At 49.9% G+C, this 23,842-nt stretch overlaps 1 protein-coding gene across 2 annotated transcripts in view; it reads right to left on the bottom strand.

Annotated features, from left to right (window-relative positions):
• FAIM2 (Fas apoptotic inhibitory molecule 2) overlaps positions 1 to 21,617 on the bottom strand; it is a 41,933-nt gene extending 20,316 nt beyond the window's left edge. The window contains exons 1-11 of one of the 2 annotated variants that reach the window (XM_038752463.1): positions 21,445 to 21,617; positions 15,706 to 15,901; positions 14,757 to 14,860; positions 14,004 to 14,068; positions 13,196 to 13,249; positions 9,370 to 9,420; positions 8,762 to 8,801; positions 8,124 to 8,161; positions 7,647 to 7,734; positions 6,024 to 6,119; positions 1,692 to 1,745 (exon numbers count right to left, since the gene is read on the bottom strand). In XM_038752463.1, coding sequence (XP_038608391.1) covers positions 1,692 to 1,745; positions 6,024 to 6,119; positions 7,647 to 7,734; positions 8,124 to 8,161; positions 8,762 to 8,801; positions 9,370 to 9,420; positions 13,196 to 13,249; positions 14,004 to 14,068; positions 14,757 to 14,860; positions 15,706 to 15,901; positions 21,445 to 21,459 — 801 coding nt within the window. In that variant the 5' untranslated portion in view covers positions 21,460 to 21,617. The remainder of the gene's footprint in view (positions 1 to 1,691; positions 1,746 to 6,023; positions 6,120 to 7,646; positions 7,735 to 8,123; positions 8,162 to 8,761; positions 8,802 to 9,369; positions 9,421 to 13,195; positions 13,250 to 14,003; positions 14,069 to 14,756; positions 14,861 to 15,705; positions 15,902 to 21,444) is intronic. The other variant, XM_038752464.1, reaches the window with a different exon arrangement.
• Between the last annotated feature and the right edge of the window lie 2,225 nt (positions 21,618 to 23,842).

Below are 23,842 nucleotides of genomic sequence, written 5' to 3'. Positions count from 1 at the left end.
CCTGATCACCTTGTATCCTCCCCAGTGCTTAGAACAGTACTTTGCACGTAGTAAGCATTTAACAAATGCCATCATTATTTTATTATTATTATTATTATTATTAACCTCTCTGGACCTGTTTCCTTGTCAGTAAAATGGGGATAAGAATCTTGCTCCTCCTCCATCTAAGAATGTCCACCCCTGGTGGCATAATAATAATGATGATGAGGATGGATGGTATTTGTTAAGCGCTTACTATGTGCCAGGCATTGTACTAAGTGCGGGGGTGGATACAAGCAAATTGGTTGGATACAGTCCCTGACCCTCGTGAGGCTTACAGTCTCGATCCCCATTGTACAGATGTGGTAATTGAGGCCCTGAGAAGTTAAGTGATTTGCCCAAGGTCACACAGCAGACAAGTGGCAGAGCCGGAATTAGAACACACGACCTTCTGAGTCTCAGGCCTGTGCTGCATACACTACTCCATGGACTGTGTCGATTAGTATTATTAATAATAGTAATAATAATAATAACAATTATAAAATAATCATGGTAGTGATTAAGTCCTTACTATGTGCCAAGCGCTCTGCTAATGGCTAGGGTAGATACAAAATAATCAGATAAAACACAGTCCCTGTCCCAAACAGGACACCCAATCTAAGACAGAGGGGAGACCATGTATTGAATCCCCACTTTACAGATGCAGAAAATGAGGCACAGAAAAATTAAGTGACTTGTTCAAGGTCGTAGAGCAGTTAAGAGCCAGGATTAGAACTCAAAGTCTCCTGCATTTGTTATTCACCCCACCCTCAACCCTACCAGTACTTACGAACACATCTTTAAAATTATATATTATAAATTACTGATTTATTCATACGAATGTCTGTCTTCCCCTCTAGACTGCAAGCTTGTTGTGGCCAGGGAATCTGTCTGCTTACTCTATTGTACTGTACCCTCAGTACAGTGCTCTTCACATAGTAAGAACTCAAGAAATACCACTGATTGATTAATTGATCATGACTCTCAGCAAGTGCTTGGCCCATAATGAAATGCTTAATAAATCCCGTAATGATCATAATCCTAATAATCGGTCCTATGGGTGGAAAGAGAGTCTCCTTGGGGCGGCAGAAAGGGTTGCTCTATGGTATATTTGTTGAGGGCCACTTGCCTACTACCCCCATCATCATCAGTGGTATCTACTGTATATGTATATGTCTGTATATATGTATATATGTTTGTACATATTTATTACTCTATTTATTTATTTATTTTATTTGTGCATATCTATTCTATTTATTTTATTTTGTTAGTATGGTTGGTTTTGTTCTCTGTCTCCCCCTTTTAGACTGTGAGCCCACTGTTGGGTAGGGACTGTCTCTATATGTTGCCAATTTGTACTTCCCAAATGCTTAGTACAGTGCTCTGCACATAGTAAGCGCTCAATAAATACGATTGATGATGATGATCTACTGAACACTGACTGTGTGCAGAACACTGTACTAAGCCCTTGGGGAAGTACAACAGAACTGGTAGACACTCTCCCTGCACACAACGATCTTTTACAGTCTAGAGGAGGACACATTCGACTGTAAACTCCTTGAGGGCAGGAATGGGGACTTATTTTCGTTTGTTTCCCAAGCCCCTAGTTCAGTGCTCTTGGGGCCAATCCGCCCTGAATCCCTCCAACTGTCTGGTTGCATCCCTCTACTTACCATCGTGAAGACAATTGCTCCCAGCACCGCGTAGATTGCATGAAGCCACGGGACCTGGGAGAGAGGGGGTGGGAGGGGAGATTGAGGGATGGGGACATTAATTCAGGAGCCCTTACTAGCCGCCACCGCAACGGCCTGTTCATAGCCCCATCCCCCAGTCTCCACTAAAGGATGGCAGGAACGGGCTGCTTTCCTGGAGGAGCCACGGATAACACAAAACCACACAGAGAGATCATCCCCACACGCGGATAATCCACAGAAACAGATCATTCAGAAACCAGAGCCTTCCCGGAGGGGAGCATTCGGATCCAGGGGTTCGGATGCCACCTCAAGTGGCTGATCCCTGCAAAAATTTGAATCCCAAAGCCCCTACTCTGTGGCTGAGGATGCGGGAGAGATTCTCCCTCACCGATCAATCAATTAATCGTATTTATTGAGCGCTTACTGTGTGCAGAGCACTGGACTAAGCGCTTGGGAAGTACAAGTTGGCAACATATAGAGACAATCCCTACCCAACAGTGGGTTCACAGTCTAAAAAAAGTTCCTCACCAGTTCCTTCCCCACCGCCAGACAATTTCTCCCTCCACCCTGAACCCCTCAATCCCTTACTTGCGATCCCAAGGGTCCCAAGGTTGGGGGGCGGTGGGATCCCATCCTTTCCTCTTCTCTCACTCCCTTCTGCGTGGCCTTGACTTGCTCCCATTATTCATCCCCCCTCCCAGTCCCACGGCGCTTTATGTCCATATCCGTCGTTTTATTTATTTATATTAATGACTGTCTCACCCTCTAGACTGTCAGCTCATTGTGGGCAGGGAATGTGTCTGTTGTATTGTTCCATTGTACCCTCCCAAGAGCTTAAGCACGCAGTACACACTCAATAAATATGATTGCCTGACTGACTGAGGGGAGGGCGTGGCTCAGTGGAAAGAGCACGGGCTTTGGAGTCAGAGGTCATGGGTTCAAATCCCGGCTCCGCCAATTGTCAGCCGGGTGACTCTGGGCAAGTCACTTCACTTCTCTGTGCCTCAGTTCCCTCATCTGTAAAATGGGGATTAAGACTGTGAGCCCCACGTGGGACAACCTGATCACCTTGTACCCCCCCAGCACTTAGAACAGTGCTTTGCACATAGTAAGTGCTTAACAAATGCCATCATTATTATTATTATCCTTGGGTCCCCAGCCAGGGTGGGCCATGAATCACCCCCCCACCCCAACTGGCGTCTCTACACCCCTTTCCCTCCCTCCCCCTTTCCCTCCATCCCCATCTTCCCTCCTCCCCACCCTCTTCATCCTCCCTGAAGAGGATGAGAGGCAGAATGGCGTAGTGGTTAGAGCCCAGGCCTGCAAGTCAGAATAATAATAATAATAATGATAATAATAATAATAATAATGGCAATTGTTAAGCGCTTACTATGTGCAAAGCACTGTTCTAAGCACTGGGGGGATACAAGGTGATCAGGTTGTCCCCCGTGGGGCTCAAAGTCTTAATTCCCATTTTACAGATGAGGTAACTGAGGCTCAGAGAAGTTAAGTGACTTACCCAAGGTCACACAGCAGACATTTGGCGGAGCCAGGATCCGAACCCCTGACCTCTGATTCCAAAACTCGTGCTCTTTCCACTGAGCCACGCTGCTGAATGAACCATGTGATGTAATTTGAACTTCCAATTCTGATTTCCTAATGCGCAATGTGAAATAACAAAAAGCACTATTTAATAGCATGCACGCTCCTAGTGGGCAGGTTTCATGTCTAGCAACTCTGTTATGTTGTACTCTCCGAAGCACTTAGTACAGTGCTCTGCACACAGTAAATACCATTGATTGGTCGACTACTCTCCCAAGTCCTTAGTATGAATTGCATTGCATTGCACACAGTAAACGTTCAATAAATATAATTGAATGAATGAATGAACCTTCAGCTAGGCTGCAGCATCCACTAGTGTGCACGTGTTTCTGTTAGTTTGTCTGCCAAATGAGTCATGGTTTATGAATTAACTTCAAAACCTGCACTGTTGGGTAGGGACTGACTCTATATGTTGCCAATTTGTACTTCCCAAGCGCTTAGTACAGTGCTCTGCACACAGTAAGCGCTCAATAAATACGATTGATGATGATGTAGCCACAAAACAATTCCACCTACAATATTACTCTGTCCCATGTCTGCTTTATGACCTGTATATATGTATATATGTTTGTACATATTTATTACTCTATTTATTTATTTATTTTATTTGTGCATATCTATTCTATTTATTTTATTTTGTTAGTATGTTTGGTTTTGTTCTCTGTCTCCCCCTTTTAGACTGTGAGCCCACTGTTGGGTAGGGACTGTCTCTATATGTTGCCAATTTGTACTTCCCAAGCGCTTAGTACAGTGCTCTGCACATTAGACTGTGAGCCCACTGTTGGGTAGGGACTGTCTCTATGTGTTGCCAATTTGTACTTCCCAAGCGCTTAGTACAGTGCTCTGCACATAGTAAGCGCTCAATAAATACGATTGATGATGATGATAGTAAGCGCTCAATAAATACGATTGATGATGATGATGATGATGACCTTAGGCAAGTCGCTCCACTTCTCTGGGCCTCAGTGACCTCATCTATAAAATGGGGATTAAGACTGGGAGCCCCATGCGGGACAGGGACTGTGTCCAATCCGACTTGCTCGTATTCACCCCAGTGCTTAGTACAGTGCCTGGCACACAGTAAGCACTTACCGAATACCACAATTATTATTATTATTATTAAAGAGGAGAGTTAAATGGTGACACCGGATGCAAAGGCTGTGCCAGGAGGACGGGAGATGCTGCCAATGGCAGCAGCCTTGTTTGCCTTCACTCTCGGAGCCAACATAATCCGAGCCCATGCCAACTCCCGTGGGAGAGGAGGAAAGGGGCGCCTGCCAGGATCTTGGGGGTGGGAGAAGGAGGCTCAACCATCCCACACTTTATTCATTCATTCAAATGTATTTATTAAGCGCTTATTCATTCATTCAATCGTATTTATTAAGCACTTATTCATTCATTCATTCAATCGTATTTATTAAGCACTTATTCATTCATTCAGTCAATCGTATTTATTAAGCACGTATTCATTCATTCATTCAGTCAGTCAGTCGTATTTATTGAGCGCTTACTGTGTGCAGAGCACTGTACTAAGCACTTGGGAAGTACAACTCGGCAACATGTATTGTGTGCAGAGCACTGTACTAAGTGTCTGGGAAAGTACAGTACAACAATAAACAGTGAAAATCCCTGCCCAACCTCAGTGGACGGCTGGGGTTCATTCATTCATCATATTTATTGAGCACTTACTGTATGCACAGCACTCTACTAAGCGTTTGAGAGAGTGCAAAGAGAAGCAGCGTGGCTTAGGGGAAAGAGCACGGGCTTGGGACTCAAAGGACGTGGGTCCTAATCCCAGCTCCGCCATTTGTCTGCTGTGGGACCTTGGGCAAGCCACTTCACTTCTCCGTGCCTCAGTTACCTCATCTGTAAAATGGGGATTAAGGCTGTGAACCCTAAGCGGGACAACCTGATTACCTTGTATCTACCCTGGCGCTTAGAACAGTGCTTGGCACATAGTAAGCGCTTAACAAATACCATTATCAAATAATATTTATTTAATTATTAGTAATTAAATAAATTAACGTCTATTATTAGTTGTGCATTAGTATTATTGCAATATACCAATAGGCAGACACATTCCCTGCCCACAACGAATATCCCAGCGTGGCTCAGTGGAAAGAGCTGAGCTTGGGAGTCAGAGATCATGGGTTCTAATCCCGACTCGGCCACTTGTCAGCTGTGTGACTTCGGGCAAGCCGCTTCACGTCTCTGGGCCTCAGTTCCCTCAGCTGTAAAATGGGGATGAAGACTGTGACCCCCCCCAAGGGACAACCTGATCAGCTTGCAGCGCTTAGAACAGTGCTTGGGCACGTAGTAAGCGCTTAACAAGTGCCATCATTATTACCCCAGCGAGCATCCCAGAGGCCCAATCCATTCGTTCAGTCGTATTTATTGAGCGCCTACTGTGTGCAGAGCACTGGACTAAGCGCTTGGGAAGTACAAGTTGGCAACATATAGAGATGGTCCCAATGAGCTGCGTGGCCCCGTCCCCAGAGCCCCCACCACCTGAAGTCCAAAGGACCTGCCTAAATGTCCCACTCCCAGTGGTCCTGCCAAAATGCTCACCCACCCATTGACCCAACTTCAACTGGTTGGTGGTCCTCCCTCTCCACCCCCCCCCCAGTACATCCCACCCCCACCGACCCTGCCCCGAATGGAAGCCACTCGTGGGAGGAGGAAGGGTAGGATGGGGCCGGAGGGACTCACGTATTGGAAGGGGAGGATGACGGCCAGCAGGACCCCGCTGAAGAACAGCACCATGAGCAACACGAACAGGACGCCTTGGCACGAGGTAAAGTCAAACTGGGCAGGGGCAAGACGACAGACCACAGCAGGGGTCAGCCCGGACCCCCCGACCGCACCGAGGGAGGGTGGGAGATGAGGGGGCCCTGATGGTGGGCATGGCTGGGGGGGAGACAATGGATTGAGGTTCTAGACTGTGAGCCCGCTGTTGGGTAGGGACCGTCTCTATATGTTGCCAGTTTGTACTTCCCAAGCGCTTAGTACAGTGCTCTGCACACAGTAAGCGCTCAATAAAGACGATTGAATGAGTGAATGAATGATAGGGGGCAGGGGTGGCAGGGAAAGTGGCTGGGACAGAGGGAGGGGCAGATGCAAGCTGGGCCAGAGATGCTTGGGTGTGGAAACCTCTTCAATAATAATAATAATAATTGCGGTATTTGTTGAGCGCTTACTATGTGCATCTAGCTTTAATTCTATTTGTTCTGACGATTTTGACACCTGTCTCCATGTTCTGTTTTGCTGTCTGCCTCCCCCTTCTAGACTGTGAGCCCGTTGTTGTGTAGGAACCGTCTCTGTATGTTCCAACTTGTACTTCCCAAGCGCTTAGTACAGTGTTCTGCACACAGTAAGCGCTCAATATTGTTGGGTAGGGACCGTCTCTCTATGTTGTCAACTTGTACTTCCCAGGTGCCTAGTACAGTGCTCTGCACACGGTAAGCGCTCAATAAATACGATTGAATGAATGAATGAATGTGCCAAGCACTATACTAAGTGCGGGATACAAGCAAATCGGGTTGGACCCAGTCCCTTGTCCCATGTGGGACTCACAGTCTCAATCCCCATTTCACGGATGAGGTAACTGAGGCACAGAGAAGTGAAGTGACTTGTCCATAGTCACACAGCAGATGAGTAGACTGTGAGCCCACTGTTGGGTAGGGGCCATCTCTATATGTTGCCAACTTGTACTTCCCAAGTGCTTAGTACAGTGCTCTGCACACAGTAAGCACTCAATAAATACAATTGAATGAATGAATGAATGAATGAGTGGCAAAGTGGGGATTAGTCCCTGGCCTGTGCTCTATCCGCTATGCCATGCTGCTTCTCTGCTACCAACAGAAGCAGCATGGCTCAGTGGAAAGAGCATGGGCTTTGGAGTCAGAGGTCATGGGTTCAAATCCCGGCTCCGCCAACTGTCAGCTGTGTGACTTTGGGCAAGTCACTTCACTTCTCTGTGCCTCTTACCTCATCTGTAAAATGGGGATGAAAACTGTGAGCCCCCTGTGGGACAACCTGATCACCTTGTAACCTCCCCAGCGCTTAGAACAGTGCTTTGCACATAGTGAGCGCTTAACAAATACCATCATTATTATTACCAACAGATACCACTGATTGATTCCTCTACCAACTCAATCCTGGTCCTTTCTCCCCTTGCCTCTATCCCGCCCTCCCCTTTGCCCCTTCCAGGGCCTGTCCCTCTTTGCCCATCCCTTGCCCTCCCTCCCGGGTCCTGGCCCTTCCAGCCCATTCCCTGCCCATTCCCTGCCCATTCCCTGCCCTCCCTCCCAGGCCCTGGCTCCAGGGACTGACCTTGGCCTGGAAGCTGAAGATGGTGACCGACAGACAGACCAGCGCAGTGATCCCCAGGCACAGCAGAACCGACTTGGTGTTGTAGTAGCTGACGGGCAATCGGGCAACCCGGCCTGTTAGGGCTCAGAGCCGGGTGCCGGGAGCAGGGGGGGACTCCCTCCCTTCCCTCTCCTCCATCCCCATCCCCTCCCCATTCCCAGCCGAGCCTCAAGAGGAAGGCCGAGTGTCAGTCGGAAAAAGGGAAAGGGTGTCAGGAGAGGTGGGGGGCGGGGAGAGACCTGGAGCAGAGACCCCAATCCAAATGACTGGGTGGACCCCCACAGGTTTGGGGTCATGGAGGGAAGGGGCAGGGCCAAGTCACCCCTCCCAGCTCCCTCCCTGCCTTACCTGGACTCTCTCGCAAGCGCTTAGTTCAGTGCTCTGCACGCGGTAAGTGCTCAATAAATAACATGGGTTGCCAATCCATTGGTTGATTACCTTGACAGCATCCCGGTGAGGTACGACATGGAGAGAGTCTGAAAGAAGAAGTTGGGGGTTGGGGGACGTCGGGGGGCAGGGGAGGCTGAGATGCCACTCTCCAGTGACTGGGCCAGGCCGTTCAGGTCCAACCTCCCTTTGTGGACCCCTCTTCACTTCCCCCCACCTTCCACTTTTGCCCCCTTCTTCCATCCCACTTCATTCCTTCTGGTCCCACGTCTTCCAGGTGACCCTCCTTGATTTTTGTGGATGCAGAAGAGAGGGATACATGGGCAGGGAGAAGGAAAGACCTCAGTCTCCCCTCATCCAGCCAACCTGGCCCATCCTTCCCATTCTCCCCACCTCCCCTCAAACCACTCTGCTTAATAATACGAAAAATAATGGTATTTGTTAAACGCTTACTACGTACCAAGCACTGTTCTAAGCACTAGGGTAGATACAAGGTAATCAGGTTGTCCCGAGTGGGACTCACAGTCTTAATCCCTCCTTCTTCCCCTCTTCTCCGTCCTCCTTCCTCCATCTTCCCCTTTTCCTCATCCTTCCCCACAAGCCCTGTCCATCTTCCCCACCCTCCATGCCCTCTTCCTCCTCTTCCTCTTCCTCCTCCCCACCCTCCCCGCCCAGCCACCAGGACTCACGAAGATGCTCAGAAGAATCAAGTTCCAGGGGAAATATCTCCTGCAAGACAAGCACAAGAGGCCAGTGAAGTGGCAAAGCCCCAGAGACAGAGCCCGAGCAGTTCAGGTCTCCCCATCTCTAGACTGTGAGAACATTGTGAGTGAAAAGCAGCGAGGCCCAGTGGAAAGAGCATGGGTTTTGGAGTCAGAAGTCATGGGTTCGAATACTGGCTCCTCCACGTGTCTGCTGTGTGACCTTGGGCAAGTCACTTAACTTCTCTGAGCCTCAGTTACCTCATCTGTAAAATGGGGATTAAAACTGTGAACCCCACGTGGGACAACCTGATCACCCTGTATCTCCCTCCAGTGCTTAGAACAGTGCTTTGCATATAGTAAGCACTTAACAAATGTCATCATTATTATTATTATTATTGTGGTCAGGGAATGTGTCCATTTAGAGTTATAGTGTACTCTCCCAAGTGCTTAGTACAGTGCTTTGTACGCAGTAAGCACTCAATAAATACGATTGAAGGAATGAATGAGTTCACAGTCGGGGGCAGGGAGAGAAGGGAGAAGCAGAGAGGAGGGGAAAGGGAGAAGGAAGGAGAAGTGGGGAGTGGTCCCCTTACCTGGGCCCAGAGCAGCATGCGAGGATCATGTAAGTCACGAAGAACACAGCACTTAGAAGGAAAAGCAGAGGTTAAAGGGTTCAAGCCAGCCTCCGCCAGCCCCCTCCCCTCAGACCCCGGGGTTCTGGGAGCTCCAAAGATGGTGTGGGGAGCAGGGGGCTCCTCTAGGACCCCACTCAGGGACAACTACCGTGCCTCCCTGCTGAGCCCAAACTGGCTATCTGCTCTGCTCTGGCCCCCCAACGCACTGGACAGTCCTGCCCTGCCCTGCTCACTGCACGTGAGACTCTCAGCTCACTGTATGGTACACTGCACAGTATGTGACACCTCATATTGAGCTGCATGGGTCACTGCACCCCACACTGCCCTATTTGTGACATCCCACACTACATGGCTCAGTGCATCCCTGCAATGTACGGTTCATAATCATAATAGGCCCTGCTGAGAGCTCACCTCCTCCAGGAGGCCTTCCCAGACTGAGCCCCTTCCTTCCTCTCCCCCTCGTCCCCCTCTCCATCCCCCCCATCTTACCTCCTTCCCTTCCCCACAGCACCTGTATATATGTATATATGTTTGTACGTATTTTTTTACTCTATTTATTTATTTATTTATTTATTTTATTTGTACATATCTATTCTATTTATTTTATTTTGTTAGTATGTTTGGTTTTGTTCTCTGTCTCCCCCTTTTAGACTGTGAGCCCACTGTTAGGTAGGGACTGTCTCTATATGTTGCCAATTTGTACTTCCCAAGCGCTTAGTACAGTGCTCTGCACATAGTAAGCGCTCAATAAATACGATTGATGATGATGATAATAACAATAATGATGGCATTTGTTAAGTGCTTACTATGTCCCAAGAACTGTTCTAAGCACTGGGGAGGATACAAGGTGATCAGGTTGTCCCACATGGGGCTCACAACCTTAATCCCCATTTTACAGATGAGGTAAGTTAGACACAGAGAAGCTAAGTGACTTGCCCAAGGTCACACTGCTGACAATTGGCAGAGTTAGGATTTGAACCCATGACCTCTGACTCCCAAGCCCGGGCTCTTTCCGCTGAGCCGCGCTTCTTCTCTAGCCATGCTGCAGCTTCCTGCATTCCATGCCACACAGCACATGGCATCCCACGCTGTACGGCTCACTTTGTCCCCAACTGCGCCCGTCGCCATGCCCAACACTGACAGATCACTGCATCCCGCCCTGACCGGCTCTCTGCACTTTTGTCCCTCAGTCTCCAGCAGTGAGAGCTTCCCAGGGACAGGGCTTCCCAACCACAGCCACATTCCCCTTCCCCAGAAGGGTGGGGCTGCAGTAAGAAGGACTGAGGTTAGCAGCAGGAAGAGCATTCTCTGGGGGTCAGCGCCGGTCTTTCTCCTTGCCCCCGTGTTGGGTTTGGCTTGGCAGCAGGTGCTCATGATGGCCCTAGGGACCAGGATGAGCCAGAGAATGAGGCCTTGGAGCAGACCGCAGAGCTGGTACCTAGTTCCCCCACTCCTCTGGTCCTGCCACCTGTCAGCTGTGTGACTTTGGGCAAGTCTCTTAACTTCTCTGTGCCTCAGTTACCTCATCTGTAAAATGGGCATTAAGACTGTGAGCCCCCCGTGGGACAACTTGATCACCTTGTAACCTCCCCAGCGCTTGGAACAGTGCTTTGCACATAGCAAGCGCTTAATAAATGCCACCATTATTATTATTATTGGCTGAGACATCTCTGGCCCACACAGGAGAGACACCCGCCGACTGATTTCTTTTCAACTTCCCACCTGACTGCCATTAGGCCTGGGGTCTTTCCAACCCGCAGCCTGTTTTCCATCAGGGCCCCAGTCTGGGCCTCTGTTAGGCGTTTGTGTGGTTGGCCCAAGGTGATGATGATGATGATGATGGCATTTATTAAATGCTTACTATGTGCAAAGCACTGTTCTAAGCACTGGGGAGGTTACAACGGATCAGGTTGTCCCACGGGGGGCTCACGGTCTTAATCCCCATTTTACAGATGAGGTAACTGAGGCACGGAGAAGTGAAGTGACTTGCCCAGAGTCACACAGCTGACAAGTGGTGGAGCCGGGATTTGAACCCATGACCTCTGACTCCACCAAGGTGGAGCTGGTACCCAGGGCACCCGACCAGGGAACCATGCCAACTAGCCTCGGGCTCTTGGGGAGCACTGGGATTCTCACAGCTCATTAACGTTGTCCCCGGCCTGGAGGCTGGGGGTCCCCCAGGACTCCAATTAGCCCTAGAATCGGTCCCTGGCTCTTCAGAAAATATGTGGTGACCCCTGAACTGACCCTGGGGAGTCAGTTATCAACACAAGTTATCAACAATAATAATAATGAGGCTATTTCTTAAGCATCCATTCATTCATTCAATTGTATTTATTGAGCGCTTACTGTGTGCAGAGCACTGTACTAAGCGCTTGGGAAGTCCAAGTTGGCAACACATAGAGACGGTCCCTACCCAACAGTGGGCTCACAGTCTCGAAGACTTAACACTAAGTGCTTAGTCCTTAACACTTATGATGTGCCAAGCACTGTTCTAAGCACTGGGGTAAGAACAAGATAGGACACAGTCCCGGTCCCACAGCGGGCTCACAGTCTTGGCTTAGTGGAAAGAGCCCGGGCTTGGGAGTCCGAGGTCATGGGTTCTAATCCCAGCTCCGCCACTTGTCCGCTGTGTGACTTTGGGCAAGTCACTTCACTTCTCTGGGCCTCAGTTACCTCATCTGGAAAATGGGGATTAAGACTGTGAGCCCCACGTGGGACAGCCCGATTACCTTGTATCTCCCCCCAGCGCTTAGAACAGTGCATGGCACATAGTAAGCGCTTAACAAATACCATCCTTATTATTGTTATTATTGTTAATCCCCATTTTACAGGTGAGGTAACTGAGGCATTGAGAAATGAAGTGACTTGCCCAAGGTCACACAGCAGACGTGTGGCAGAGCCGGGATTAAAACCCAGGTCCTCTGATTCCAATATGGGGGATTCCAATGACCAATATGGGGCAAAGGCAGTCTCTCCTCCTGTGGAAAATGGGGCTAAGATCACTGCTCCCCCTCCCTCTTAGGCCAAGCCCTTTGGGGGACAGGGACTGGGTCCGATCTCATTATACTAACGATAATAATAATGGCATTTATTAAGCGCTTACTATGTGCAAAACGCAGTTCTAAGCGCTGAAGCACATTATCTCGGATCGACCCTAGTGTTCAGCACCGTGTTTGCCGTGGAATAAGCACATAATAAATATTCATTCAGTCGTATTTATTGAGCGCTTACTGTGTACAGAGCACCGTACTAAGCGCTTATGAACATTAGCTTTAGCGTCGTCATTGTCATTAGGTCAGACCTGTCCCAGGATAATAATAATAATAATGATAGCATTTATTAAGCGCCTACTATGTGCAAAGCACTGTTCTAAGCGCTGGGGAGGTTACAAGGTGATCAGGTTGTCCCACGGGGGGCTCACAGTCTTAATCCCCATTTTACAGATGAGGTAACTGAGGCGCAGAGAAGTTAAGTGACTTGCCCAAAGTCACACAGCTGACAGTTGGCGGAGCTGGGATTTGAACCCATGACCTCTGACTCCAAAGCCCGGGCTCTTTCCACTGAGCCACACTGCTTCTCCAGTGGAAATATGGACCAGAATGGACCAGAATGGGAACAGGGCTTAGAGGGGGAATCCTGGGAGAGGGAACAACAGCGGAAGTTTAACCCCTCTGCCCCACTAGTACTTTAATTCCCCCCACCCCCTCATCCCTCTTGCTTCCCCAAGGTCCCTTAGCTCTCCTTGATCACCCCCCTCCCCCCTGCCCCTTCCTGTACTTACTAGGAAGCCCAGTACCAGGCTGGGTTGGTCTGGATGTAAAATTTGACTGGTTCACTGTGGAGGAGAGAGACAGAGGTGCCGGAACCCAGAGGGAGGGGATGGGAAAAAAGGAGAATGGCAGACAAACACACACAGAAAGAGAGGAAGACAGGTTGAGTTTGTTTCATTCATCAGCTTCTGCCTTTCCTTTCCCTCCCCCTTCCTACCCCCATTCCACTCCAACTTGCTCACTCACACCTCCTCGCTCATGCTAGTGGGCAAGGAGATGGTTGGCAGAGCATCATCCATACTCTCCAGAGTCCAAACTGGAAAGGCCTCCAGGTCCTTCCCCTCTCTGGCCAAGCACCCCCTCCCCTAGCTGCAAGCAGGATCCCCTACCCCTGACCCCCACTTCCATGGGATCCAAATTCCCACAAAAACCTGCTAAAGGGGGGTTCACAGCACATCCCGGTCCTTTTGGGACCACCTCCTGATTTCTTTTAGGCCCCCCGCTCCATTTTTTGTGGGCCCATTGCTTAATATCTTTTAGGTCCACTGGCTGGCTTTTGGTGTGCCCCCTGCCCGCTTTCCTTTAAGTCTGCTGCCTGGCTTTGGGACTACCCAATGCCGGGCATCTGGTAGGCCCGCCGCCTGGTTTCTTTTAGGTTACTGCCTAATGTCACCAAGGGGAGTAAGGGAAGCCAGTTCCAGCGCACCTGCAGGTGGGCTCCTCAGGCCCCCGGAGTCTTGTGGGGCAGTAACTCCACCCCCAGACAGCCTCAGGGGTCCAGATCCCCCCCAACAACTGAGGAGGAGCCCTAAGACTCACCAGAAGGTGAAGAGAGCAACAATGCTGACCGTGACCAGAAGCTGAATCGTCACGATGGAGTAGACCTGGCAGAGCAGAGAAACGGACGCTCAGGCCAAGACATGATGGATTTGGAGGGGGAGGGTCAATCAATCAATCAATCAATGGTATTGAGCACTTTCTGCCCCAAAGCACTTATGTACATAGCTATAACTTATTTATATTTATTTCTATTAATGTCTGTCTCCCTCTCTAGCTCATTATGGACAGGGAACGTGTCTGTTTATTGAGGTAATGTACTCTCCCAAGTGCTTAGTACATTGCTCTGCACACATTATGCTCTCAATAAATATGATTGATTGACTGACTGACAGTAAGTGCTCAATAAATACCATTGATTGAATGAAGGATCTACATCTTACCCCCCATCTTACCTCCTTCCCCCATCTTACCTCCTTCCCTTCCCCACAGCACCTGTATATATGTATATATGTTTGTACATATTTATTACTCTATTTATTTATTTTACTTGTACATATCTATTCTATTTATTTTATTTTGTTAGTATGTTTGGTTTTGTTCTCTGTCTCCCCTGTTTAGACTGTGAGCACACTGTTGGGTAGGGACTGTCTCTATATGTGGCCAACTTGTACTTCCCAAGCGCTTAGTACAGTGCTCTGCACACAGTAAGCACTCAATAAATACGATTGATTGATTGATTGATTGATCTACACCCACACCCAGGGGAGACCAGGGGAGGAATCTCCCTGTTACCTTCCGGACAAACACTCGGCGGATATTCCGGTCATCCCAGCTGAAGGTGGTGAGGATCTCGGTGTCCCCGAGGTACCCACTGCTGCCATAGCCGGGGCTGGTGCCTGTGGGAACAGAGGGAGCGGATAGAATGTCCTATTATTATTATTATTATGGTATTTGTTCTAAATACTGGGGTATATGCAAGTTAATCAGATTGGACTCAGTCCCTGTCCCACATGGGACTCGCACTCTTAATTCCCATTTTCCAGATGAGGTAACTGAGGCCCAGAGAAGTTAAGTGACTTGCCCAAGGTCATACAGTCGACATGTGGTGGAGCTGGGATTAGAACCCAGGTCCTTCTGGCTCCCAGGCCCTTGCTCTATCCACTAAGCCACACTGTTTTTGCCCTTTGATGTTGGCCTGCCTTCTGGGATTCTACAACCCAGCCCACGTACTTCACTCCTCTGGTGCTAACCTTCTCACTGTGCCTCCATCTCGCCACCGACCCCAGCCCACATCCTGCCTCTGGCCTGGAATGTCCTCCCTCCTCAAATCGGCCAGGCAATGACTCTCCCCACCTTCAAAGCCTTACTGAAGGCCCATCTCCTCCAAGAGGCCTTCCCTGACGAAGTCCCACTTTTCCTCATCTCCCACTCCCTTCTGCGTCACCTTAACTTGCTCCCTTTGCTCTTCCCCTCCCTCCCACCCCAACAGCACTTATGTATCCATCATTTTATTTATTTGTCGCAATGTCTGCCTCCCATCTCCAGACTGTGAACTCATTATGAGCAGGGATTATCAATGTTTATTGTGCTATTGTTCTTTCCCAAGTGCTTAGGACAGTGCTCTGCACACAGTAAGCGCTTAATAAATATGACTGAATGAACAAATGGATGTTCCCAATGCAGTCACATCTTCTCCGGCTGCTTCCCGCAGCATCCCCCAAAGGGACGGTGAGAGACTCACTGGGATCCACGTAGGCCCAGCTGGGGTGGAGGGGGACGGCAGGGGAAGTCGGGGGGAACGCACCCGCTTTCAGCCCCTCCCCCGCCGTCGCCTCCTCATAGGTCGGGGGCGCGGAGGGGACCACCATCGGTTCCTTCTTCTCGCCATTCATCTGTTGTTGCCCGTCGGCTCCTGGAGCCTTGTTGTTCACCGAGAGCTGTCGGGGGTTGGGGGAGGTCAGGTAGATGGGGAGAGGGTGGGAAAGAGAAACATCCATAAGCCACAGAAAAAGTCCTTGAAGTCCCATCCGACCATTCGCTCATTCAATCGTATTTATTGAGCGCTTTCTGTGTGCAGAGCACTGTATTGAGCTCTTGGGAGAGGACAAACAATAAGCAGACACCGTTTCTGCCTGCAATGAGCTTACCGTTGCCACTTGGACTTCAAGGGCCCTTGCCCCGGCTCCAGGAGGGTAAGGCGGGGCAAGGAGAGGCCCAGAGAGGTTGAATAATTGACTAAAAGTCACGCAGCACAGCTGGCAGCTAGATAATAATATAAATCAGAGCCTGGATAGTCAACGAAAGTGGGGCAGGAGGAAGAAGGGAAAATGAAATCTGAGGGGGAGGAGGAGGATGGAAAGAAAATAGATGGGGGGCGGGGGTGAAGGAGGAACATCATGAAGATTGGGGTCCAGTGGCATCCCCTGAACTTTCAACGCCCTCTTCCCTGACCCACCCCTCCAACACAATCTCTCCCCAGGCCTCTCAATTGTTAATTTCCCAGTTAATTTCCTTTCCTTGAGCCTGTGTCTCCCAGAAACTCTGCCACAGGACAGGGGGAAGAGAAAGGGGTAGGGCCCAGAAGAGTTCCCCTGACCTGGACCTCCAGATTCCATGACTATTTCCAATCCAGCATCAGCTGACCCAACCTCCTCAACACCACTATGGGGTCTCCCATAAAATCGTGGGAGGAAAGGCAGCACAACCTAGTATATAGAACACTGGCCTGGGAGTCAGAAGGACCTGGGTTCTAATCCCGCCTCAACTGCTTGCCTGCGGTGTGGCCTTGGGTGAGTCATTTTACTTCTCTGTACCTCAGCTACCTCATCTGCAAAATGGGGATTATGACTGTGAGCCCCATGTGAGACAGGGACTGTGTCCAACCTGACTAGCTTGTATATGCTCCAGCGCTTAGTACAGTGTACGATACATAATAAGCACTTAAATACCAAAAAAAAAAAAAAGCTAAAGGAATTGGGGTTTCCCAGGCAGGAGAAGAGAAGGCTGAGGTCCAGTCTCCCAATGGCCTTTGTGGTCAAGTAGTCTGTGGTTCTCTACACCTCTTCTCGGCAGGTGGGACAGGAAGAAATGGGCTCAGGCAGCAGCAGGATGGATTTAGGTTAGATTTAGGGAGAGAGAAGGGCAGCTCCATCCTGGGGCGGAGGACTTGGGGAAGCTGTGAAATCTTCTCTGGGCGTTTCTGGGGCCTGAAGAGATTCTCTCCCGACGCCGACGGATGGGAGTGTGGACACAAGGGAATGAGCAAAGTCGCCTCTCAGAATGTGCCCATTTATTGTTATATTGTACTCTCCCAAGCGCTTAGTGCAGTGCTCTGTACACAGCAAGCGCTCAATAAATACATCTGAATGATGGATCGAATGATTCTCTTTCCTCCTAAGGCCTCGAGTCAGTGGAAATCTCTCTTTCTCCCCAACCCTCCCCTGAACTTGGAGGCTTTCTGGGAAGGGAAAGACAGGGACACAGAGATGGAGAGCAAAAGAGAGAGGGACAGAGAGCACGACACAGAGTCAGAGATAGAAAGAAAGGAGAGACAAAGAGAAGGCACACTGAAAGAGTGAAGAGACCGTGAGAGAGTGCAGAGTGAGAGGGATATACAGAGTGAGAGACAGAAAGAGAACCCAAGAGCCAGAGAGCACATTTCAAGCTATTTACAAATGCAGTGGAATCGATCCAGGCAGCCCATCAGAGTAAAGTGGCCGTCAGAGAGTGAGGTAGCATCTCTTAGCTTTTAATTTTCACCACAGCTATTACTTTCCTCCGCTCCCGGTGGGAAAGAGCCTCCCCTCTGGCTCTGGACCCCGCCCCACCCGAAGCTAAAATTTAAACCTCATCCCTGCTATTATTACTCCTGCCCCCTGAATTCGACCCTTTCTTTCTCTCTTTTTTCAAAATGTATTTGTTCAGCCCTTACTACGTATCAGGCTCTGGGCAGATACAAGCTAATCCGTGTTCCACGTTGGGCTGAGACAATCCCCATTTTACCGATGAGGGAACTGAGGCACAGAGAAGCTAAGTGACTTGCCCAAGATCACACAGCAGGCGTTCAAGTAGAGCTCTGGGTTGAGGGAGAAACCGTCATAGGCCAGCTGTGGAGGGGATTGTTGGGAGGGTGCTATTAAAACATATAAAGTCAGTTAATTTCTCTGTGCCTAAATTTTCTCATCTGCAAAATGGGGATTCAATACCAGTTTTTTTATGGCATTTGTTAAGGGCTTACTATGTGCCAGGCACTAGGGTAGATACAACTTAATCGGGTTGGACAGAGTCCCTGTCCCACATGGGGCTCACAGTCTTAATCCCCATTTTACAGATGGGATAACCGAGGCACAGAGTGGCAGAGCCGGAACTAGAATCCAGGTCCTTCTGATTCCCAGGCCTGTGCTCTATCCACTAAGACATGCTGCTTCCCACCTGTTTTCCCGGCTATTTAGACTGTGAGCCCCTTGTGTGTACAGTGCTCTGCACACAGTAAGCACTCAATAAATACGATTGAATACGGACTGTGTCCAACCTGATTAGATTATATCTACTCCAGTACCTGGCACACAGTAAGCGCTTAACAAATACCTGCGATAGAACCGATGACCTTATATCTCCCTAGCGCTTAGGACAGTTTTTGATTCATAGTAAGTGTTTAACAAATTCCACAATTACGTATCAGAGTCTGAGCCAAACCTTATGCCTTGGATTTTCACTCAGAGGGCAGCAGGTGATGATGATGATGATGATGGCATTTATTAAGCGCTTACTATGTGCAAAGCACTGTTCTAAGCGCTGGGGAGGTTACAAAGTGATCAGGTTGTCCCACGGGGGGCTCACAGTCTTAATCCCCATTTACAGATGAGGTAACTGAGGCCCAGAGAAGTTAAGTAACTTGCCCAAAGTCACACAGCTGACAATTGGCGGAGCTGGGATTTGAACCCATGACCTCTGACTCCAAAGCCCGGGCTCTTTCCACTGAGCCACGCGATGACTCGGTAGGCTGGGGAAGGATTTTTTTAAATGGTATTTGTTAATAATAATAATAATAATGATGGCATTTATTAAGCGCTTACTATGTGCAAAGCACTGTTCTAAGCACTGGGGAGGTTACAAGGTGATCAGGTTGTCCCACAGGGGGCTCACAGTCTTAATCCCCAATTTACAGATGAGGTAACTGAGGCATAGAGAAGTTAAGTGACTTCCCCAAGGTCACAAAGCAGACAAGTGGCAGAGCCGAGATTAGAACCCAGGTCCTTCTGACTCCCAGGACCCTGCTCTAACCACTAGTCCCCGGTGCTTCTCCGTTTGTAGGGCTTGTGTCTGTCGGGGGAGGGAGGATGGGAGAATCCTGGGGAGGTGGTGCATGGACACGTGACACTTCTGAGGAATACCATCCCTGGGCCGGGAGTACCACTCCCCAGATAATAATTATGGTATTTGTTAAGCGCTTATTATGTGTCAAGCACTGTTCTAAGCGCTGGGGGAGATACAAGATAATCAGGATAGGACTTTTCCTTCCTCCCTCTCCCAGCATGGCTCAATGGAAAGAGCCCGGGCTTTGGAGTCAGAGGTCATGGGTTCAAACCCCGGCTCCACCAATTGTCAGCTGTGTGACTTTGAGCAAGTCACTTCACTTCTCTGGGCCTCAGTTACCTCATCTGTAAAATGGGGATTAAGACTGTGAGCCCCACGTGGGACAACCTCATCACCCTGCAACCTCCCCAGCGCTTAAAACAGTGCTTTGCACATAGCAAGTGCTTAACAAATGCCATCATTATTATTATCATTATTATCAATCAATGGTATTTGATGGATGCTTACTATGTGTGGAACACTGTACTAAGCACTTGGGAGAGTACAGTACAACAGATTTAGTAGTCATGTTCCCCACCCACACGAGCTTACGGTCTAAAGGGTGAGATGGAATAATATAATTTATAATATATATCCCTCTCATAATAATAGTAAGAATTGCAGTATTTGTTAAGCACTTATTATATGCCAAGCGAGCAAATCAGGCTGGACACTGTCTCTGTCCCACATAGGGCTCACAGTCTTCATCCCCATTTTCCAGATGAGGTAACTGAGGCCCAGAGGAGTGAAGGGACTGGCCCAAGGCCACACACCAGGTCATTCTGACACCCAAGTCCGTGCTCTATCCACTCCGCCATGGTGCTTCCCCTCTCCTCCTCCTCTCCCCTTCTCCCCTCCCATCCGTGGTCTCTCCCAGACCTTTCTGGATGCAACCTCCCCCTCTCCCCGCGGTCACTGGACGGTGAACAACAACTCTTACATAATGTCAGGCCCCGTCCAATCCCACCCTCTCCCTCTCCCAGCTCCCGTCACACGAAAACAGCATCTCCTCTCTCAGGCAAAACAGGGCCCAGCCTAGCAGCTGCCCAATAAGGAGGGGCTGGAGAGGGGGTCGTCATAGCAACCCCATCAGTTTGGGGGAAGATGAGCTGGTATCCAAGGTTGGGGTTGGGGGGCGGGGGTGTGGGGGAGGGCAGTGACTCCCGACCCACTGGCTGACACTGTCTGGGAGAGGGAGGCTGAAGCCCCCCACTCCTAGGGCATCAGTCTGTCTGCCAACCCTTCCCCCCTCTCCCCCAGCCTCTTTTCCACCAGCCCACCACCTGTTCACTTGCCCAAAGGAGGGAAGGGGTTTTTGCACCCCATTTCCCTCTCCCTCTCGCCCCCAGGCCCCTCCACCCCCCCCCGCCCCATCCTAAAATCCTGGTCAATCTTTCAGGCCCGTGATGCTGAGTTGCCACGGCAACCCCAGCATCAGCATCACAGAGGTAACCAGATGCGTGGAGCGGGGGGCGATAGGAGGATAAGGTTGAGGTTTGGGGGTACCAGGACCCTTGCCCTCCTATTGTTCCCTGCCCACACGAGCTTACAGTCTAAAGGGGGAGATGGAATAATATAATTTATAATATATATCCCTCTCATAATAACAGTAATAATTGCAGTATTTGTTAAACACTTATTATATGCCAGGCACTGGACCAAGCGAGCAAATCAGGTTGGACACTGTCTCTGTCCCACATAGGGCCCACAGTCTTCATCCCCATTTTCCAGATGCGGTAACTGAGGCCCAGAGAAGTGAAGCGACTGGCCCAAGGCCACACAGCAGGTCATTCTGGGGGGGTGGGGGGGAGAGAAAACAGCAGGTCATTCTGTAGGGGGGGGGAGAGAAAACTGGGGTGGGGCTAGCAGGAGGTCACCACTCCTCCTCCCGATTTCTTTCTCCCCCTTCCCTTTGGCCCCAGTCTCTGGAACATGCCCGGGAGGGGGTGGGGAGGGCGTGCTGAAAGAGGGGACCATATCGTGGTCCTTCCCTTTTAATGGGGTCCCTCCCCTCATCTTACACCCTATGGCCCCAAACCACAGCTGGACCCCCACCCCTCCCTTCCAGCTGTGGAAATGTCAGGCAGAATTTTAGTGGATGGCGGGATCAGGGGCGTCGGGGTACCTTTCCCTGGGTCATGGTGTCGTCTCTCTGGGATGGGGGGGCGGGGTCCCCGGGGTAACCGCTACCCTCTCCCCCGGCAGCTCTTCCTCTTCCTCCTCCTCGGCGGCTGCTACCCTCGCATGGATTTTACCACCATGCACCGCAGCACGGCATCATCTGGGAGACTGTACCACCTCGGCACTGCGGGGCGGGGAGGATGCCCGGCTCCATCCCTGTGACGCACATCACCCCCGTCTCTCCCACCGGGAGAATGGTCCAGCAGCCTCTGGAGGAGTCCTTGTGTGTGGGGAGGGGGAGAGGAGGGAGAGGGACCTCGTCCCTCCTCCCCCATCCCTCCTGCAGTGATCAGCAGACCTTTAATCTCCATCTCTCTGACTCTCCCCCTTCCCCTCTCTCTTGCTCTCCTTCCCCTCACTCCCAGTCAATCGAGCCCTTAAAAAATGATCAGTCAGTGGTATTTACTGAGCTCCTACTGGGTGCAGAGCACTGATAGAGTAGGTAAACACAGTCCCTGCCTTCGTGGAACTTAACAATCCACTTTCTCTTCATTCCTTCCTTCCCTCTTTGTCTGAAGACTCGGGGTGTGTTGATTCAGCTCAAAGTTACCTGCTCTGGTCACTAAGAAGGTCGGGTCAGATGGTTGTGGGGTGGGGGGGCTCCTTCCAGTGTGTTTTTCTTGGGGGTGGATTCTGTAAACTCATTATGGCCAGGGAATGTGTCTGCTAATTCTGTTCTACAGAGAAGCAGTGAGGCTCAGGGGCAAGAGCCCGGGCTTGGGAATCAGAGGTCATGGGTTCTAATCTCAGCTCCACCACTTGTCAGCTGGGTGACTTTGGGAAAGTCACTTCACTTCTCTGTGCCTCTGTGACCTCATCTGTAAAATGGGGATGAAGGCTGTGAGCCCCACATGGGGTCAACCTGATCACCTTGTTTCCCCCCAGGGCTTAGAACAGTGCTTCGTACATAGCAAGCTCTCAACAAATACCATCATTATCATTATTATTATTCTATTGTACTCTCCCAAGTGCTTAATACAGCGCTCTGCACATCAGAAACGCTTAACAAATATGACTGATTGATTAGTGTGGGGGTGGGAAGGAGAGGAGGAGGAGGCTGATAGGCTGCAGAGATAAATCACTGCCTCCAGAGAGAGTGTGGATGGGGCAGGGTGAGCTGTCTCCACTGTGAACAGCAAAGAACTTCATTCTGGAAGCTTCCAGGGGAAACGGGTCCTGCCAAGCTCAACCACGTCAGCCTCTGCCTCAGAGGACACCAAGACACTGATGCACAGATAGGGATGGCCAAGGAGGCTCCTGAAAATAGGTTTCTAAGAGAGACCCAGAGGGGGAAGGAATCAGGACGGACAGGCAGGATGGAGGATGGGGAAGAGACTTGGAGGCAGGCAGAGAGAGCCAGAGAGGGAGAGAAAGGTGGAGTGGGAGAAGGAATCGGAATGGAGGAGGGGAAAAAGACTTGGAGGCAGGCAGAGAGAGCCAGAGAGTGAGAGAAAGGTGGTGTGGAAGAAAGGCATACAGAAAGGGGGAATAATAATAATAATTTTGGTATTTGTTAAGTGCCTACTATGTGCAAAGCACTGTTCTAAGTGCTGGGGAGGATACAAGGTGATCAGGTTGTCCCATGTGGGGCTCACAATCATAATCCCCGTTTTACAGCTGAGGTAACTGAGGCACAGAGAAGCGAAGTGACTTGCCCAAAGTCACACGGCTGACAAGTGGTGGAGGTGGGATTTGAACCCATGACCTCTGACTCCAAAGCCCGGGCTCTTTCCGCTGAGCCACGCTGCTTCCCCTAAAAGTGCTGGGGAGGTTACAAGGTGATCAGGTTGTCCCACAGGGGCACACAGTCTTAATCCCCATTTTACAGATGAGGGAATTGAGGCACAGAGAAGTGGAGTGACTTGCCCAAAGTCACACAGCTGACAATTTGCGGAGCCGGGATTTGAGCCCATGAACTCTGACTCCAAAGCCCGGGCTCTTTCCACTCAGCCACGCTGTTTCTCTAAAACAGAGAGAGACAGAATACAAGATAAGAATAATAATAATAAATAATAACTGTAGTATTTGATGAACGCTTACTATGTGCCAGCCACTGTATTAAACGCTGGGGTGGAAGGGTTTGAATCCTGGCTCTGCCACATGTGTGCTGTGTGACCTTGGGCAAGTCACTTAACTTCTCTGAGCCTCAGTTCCCTCATCTGTAAAATGGGGATTACAACTGTGAGCCCCACGTGGGACAACTTGATCACCTTGTATCCCCCCCAGCGCTTAGAATAGTGCTTTGCACATAGTAAGCACTTAACAAATGCCATTATTATTATTATTATTACAAGCAAATTGGGTTGGACACAGTCCCTGTCCCACATGGGGCTCACAGTCTT

Source organism: Tachyglossus aculeatus, chromosome 10 (genome assembly GCF_015852505.1).
Source record: "Tachyglossus aculeatus isolate mTacAcu1 chromosome 10, mTacAcu1.pri, whole genome shotgun sequence".
Lineage (NCBI taxonomy): Eukaryota > Metazoa > Chordata > Mammalia > Monotremata > Tachyglossidae > Tachyglossus > Tachyglossus aculeatus.
The sequence above is the reverse complement of the archived record's forward strand: the minus strand, read 5'-3'. Positions and strand labels throughout refer to the sequence as shown.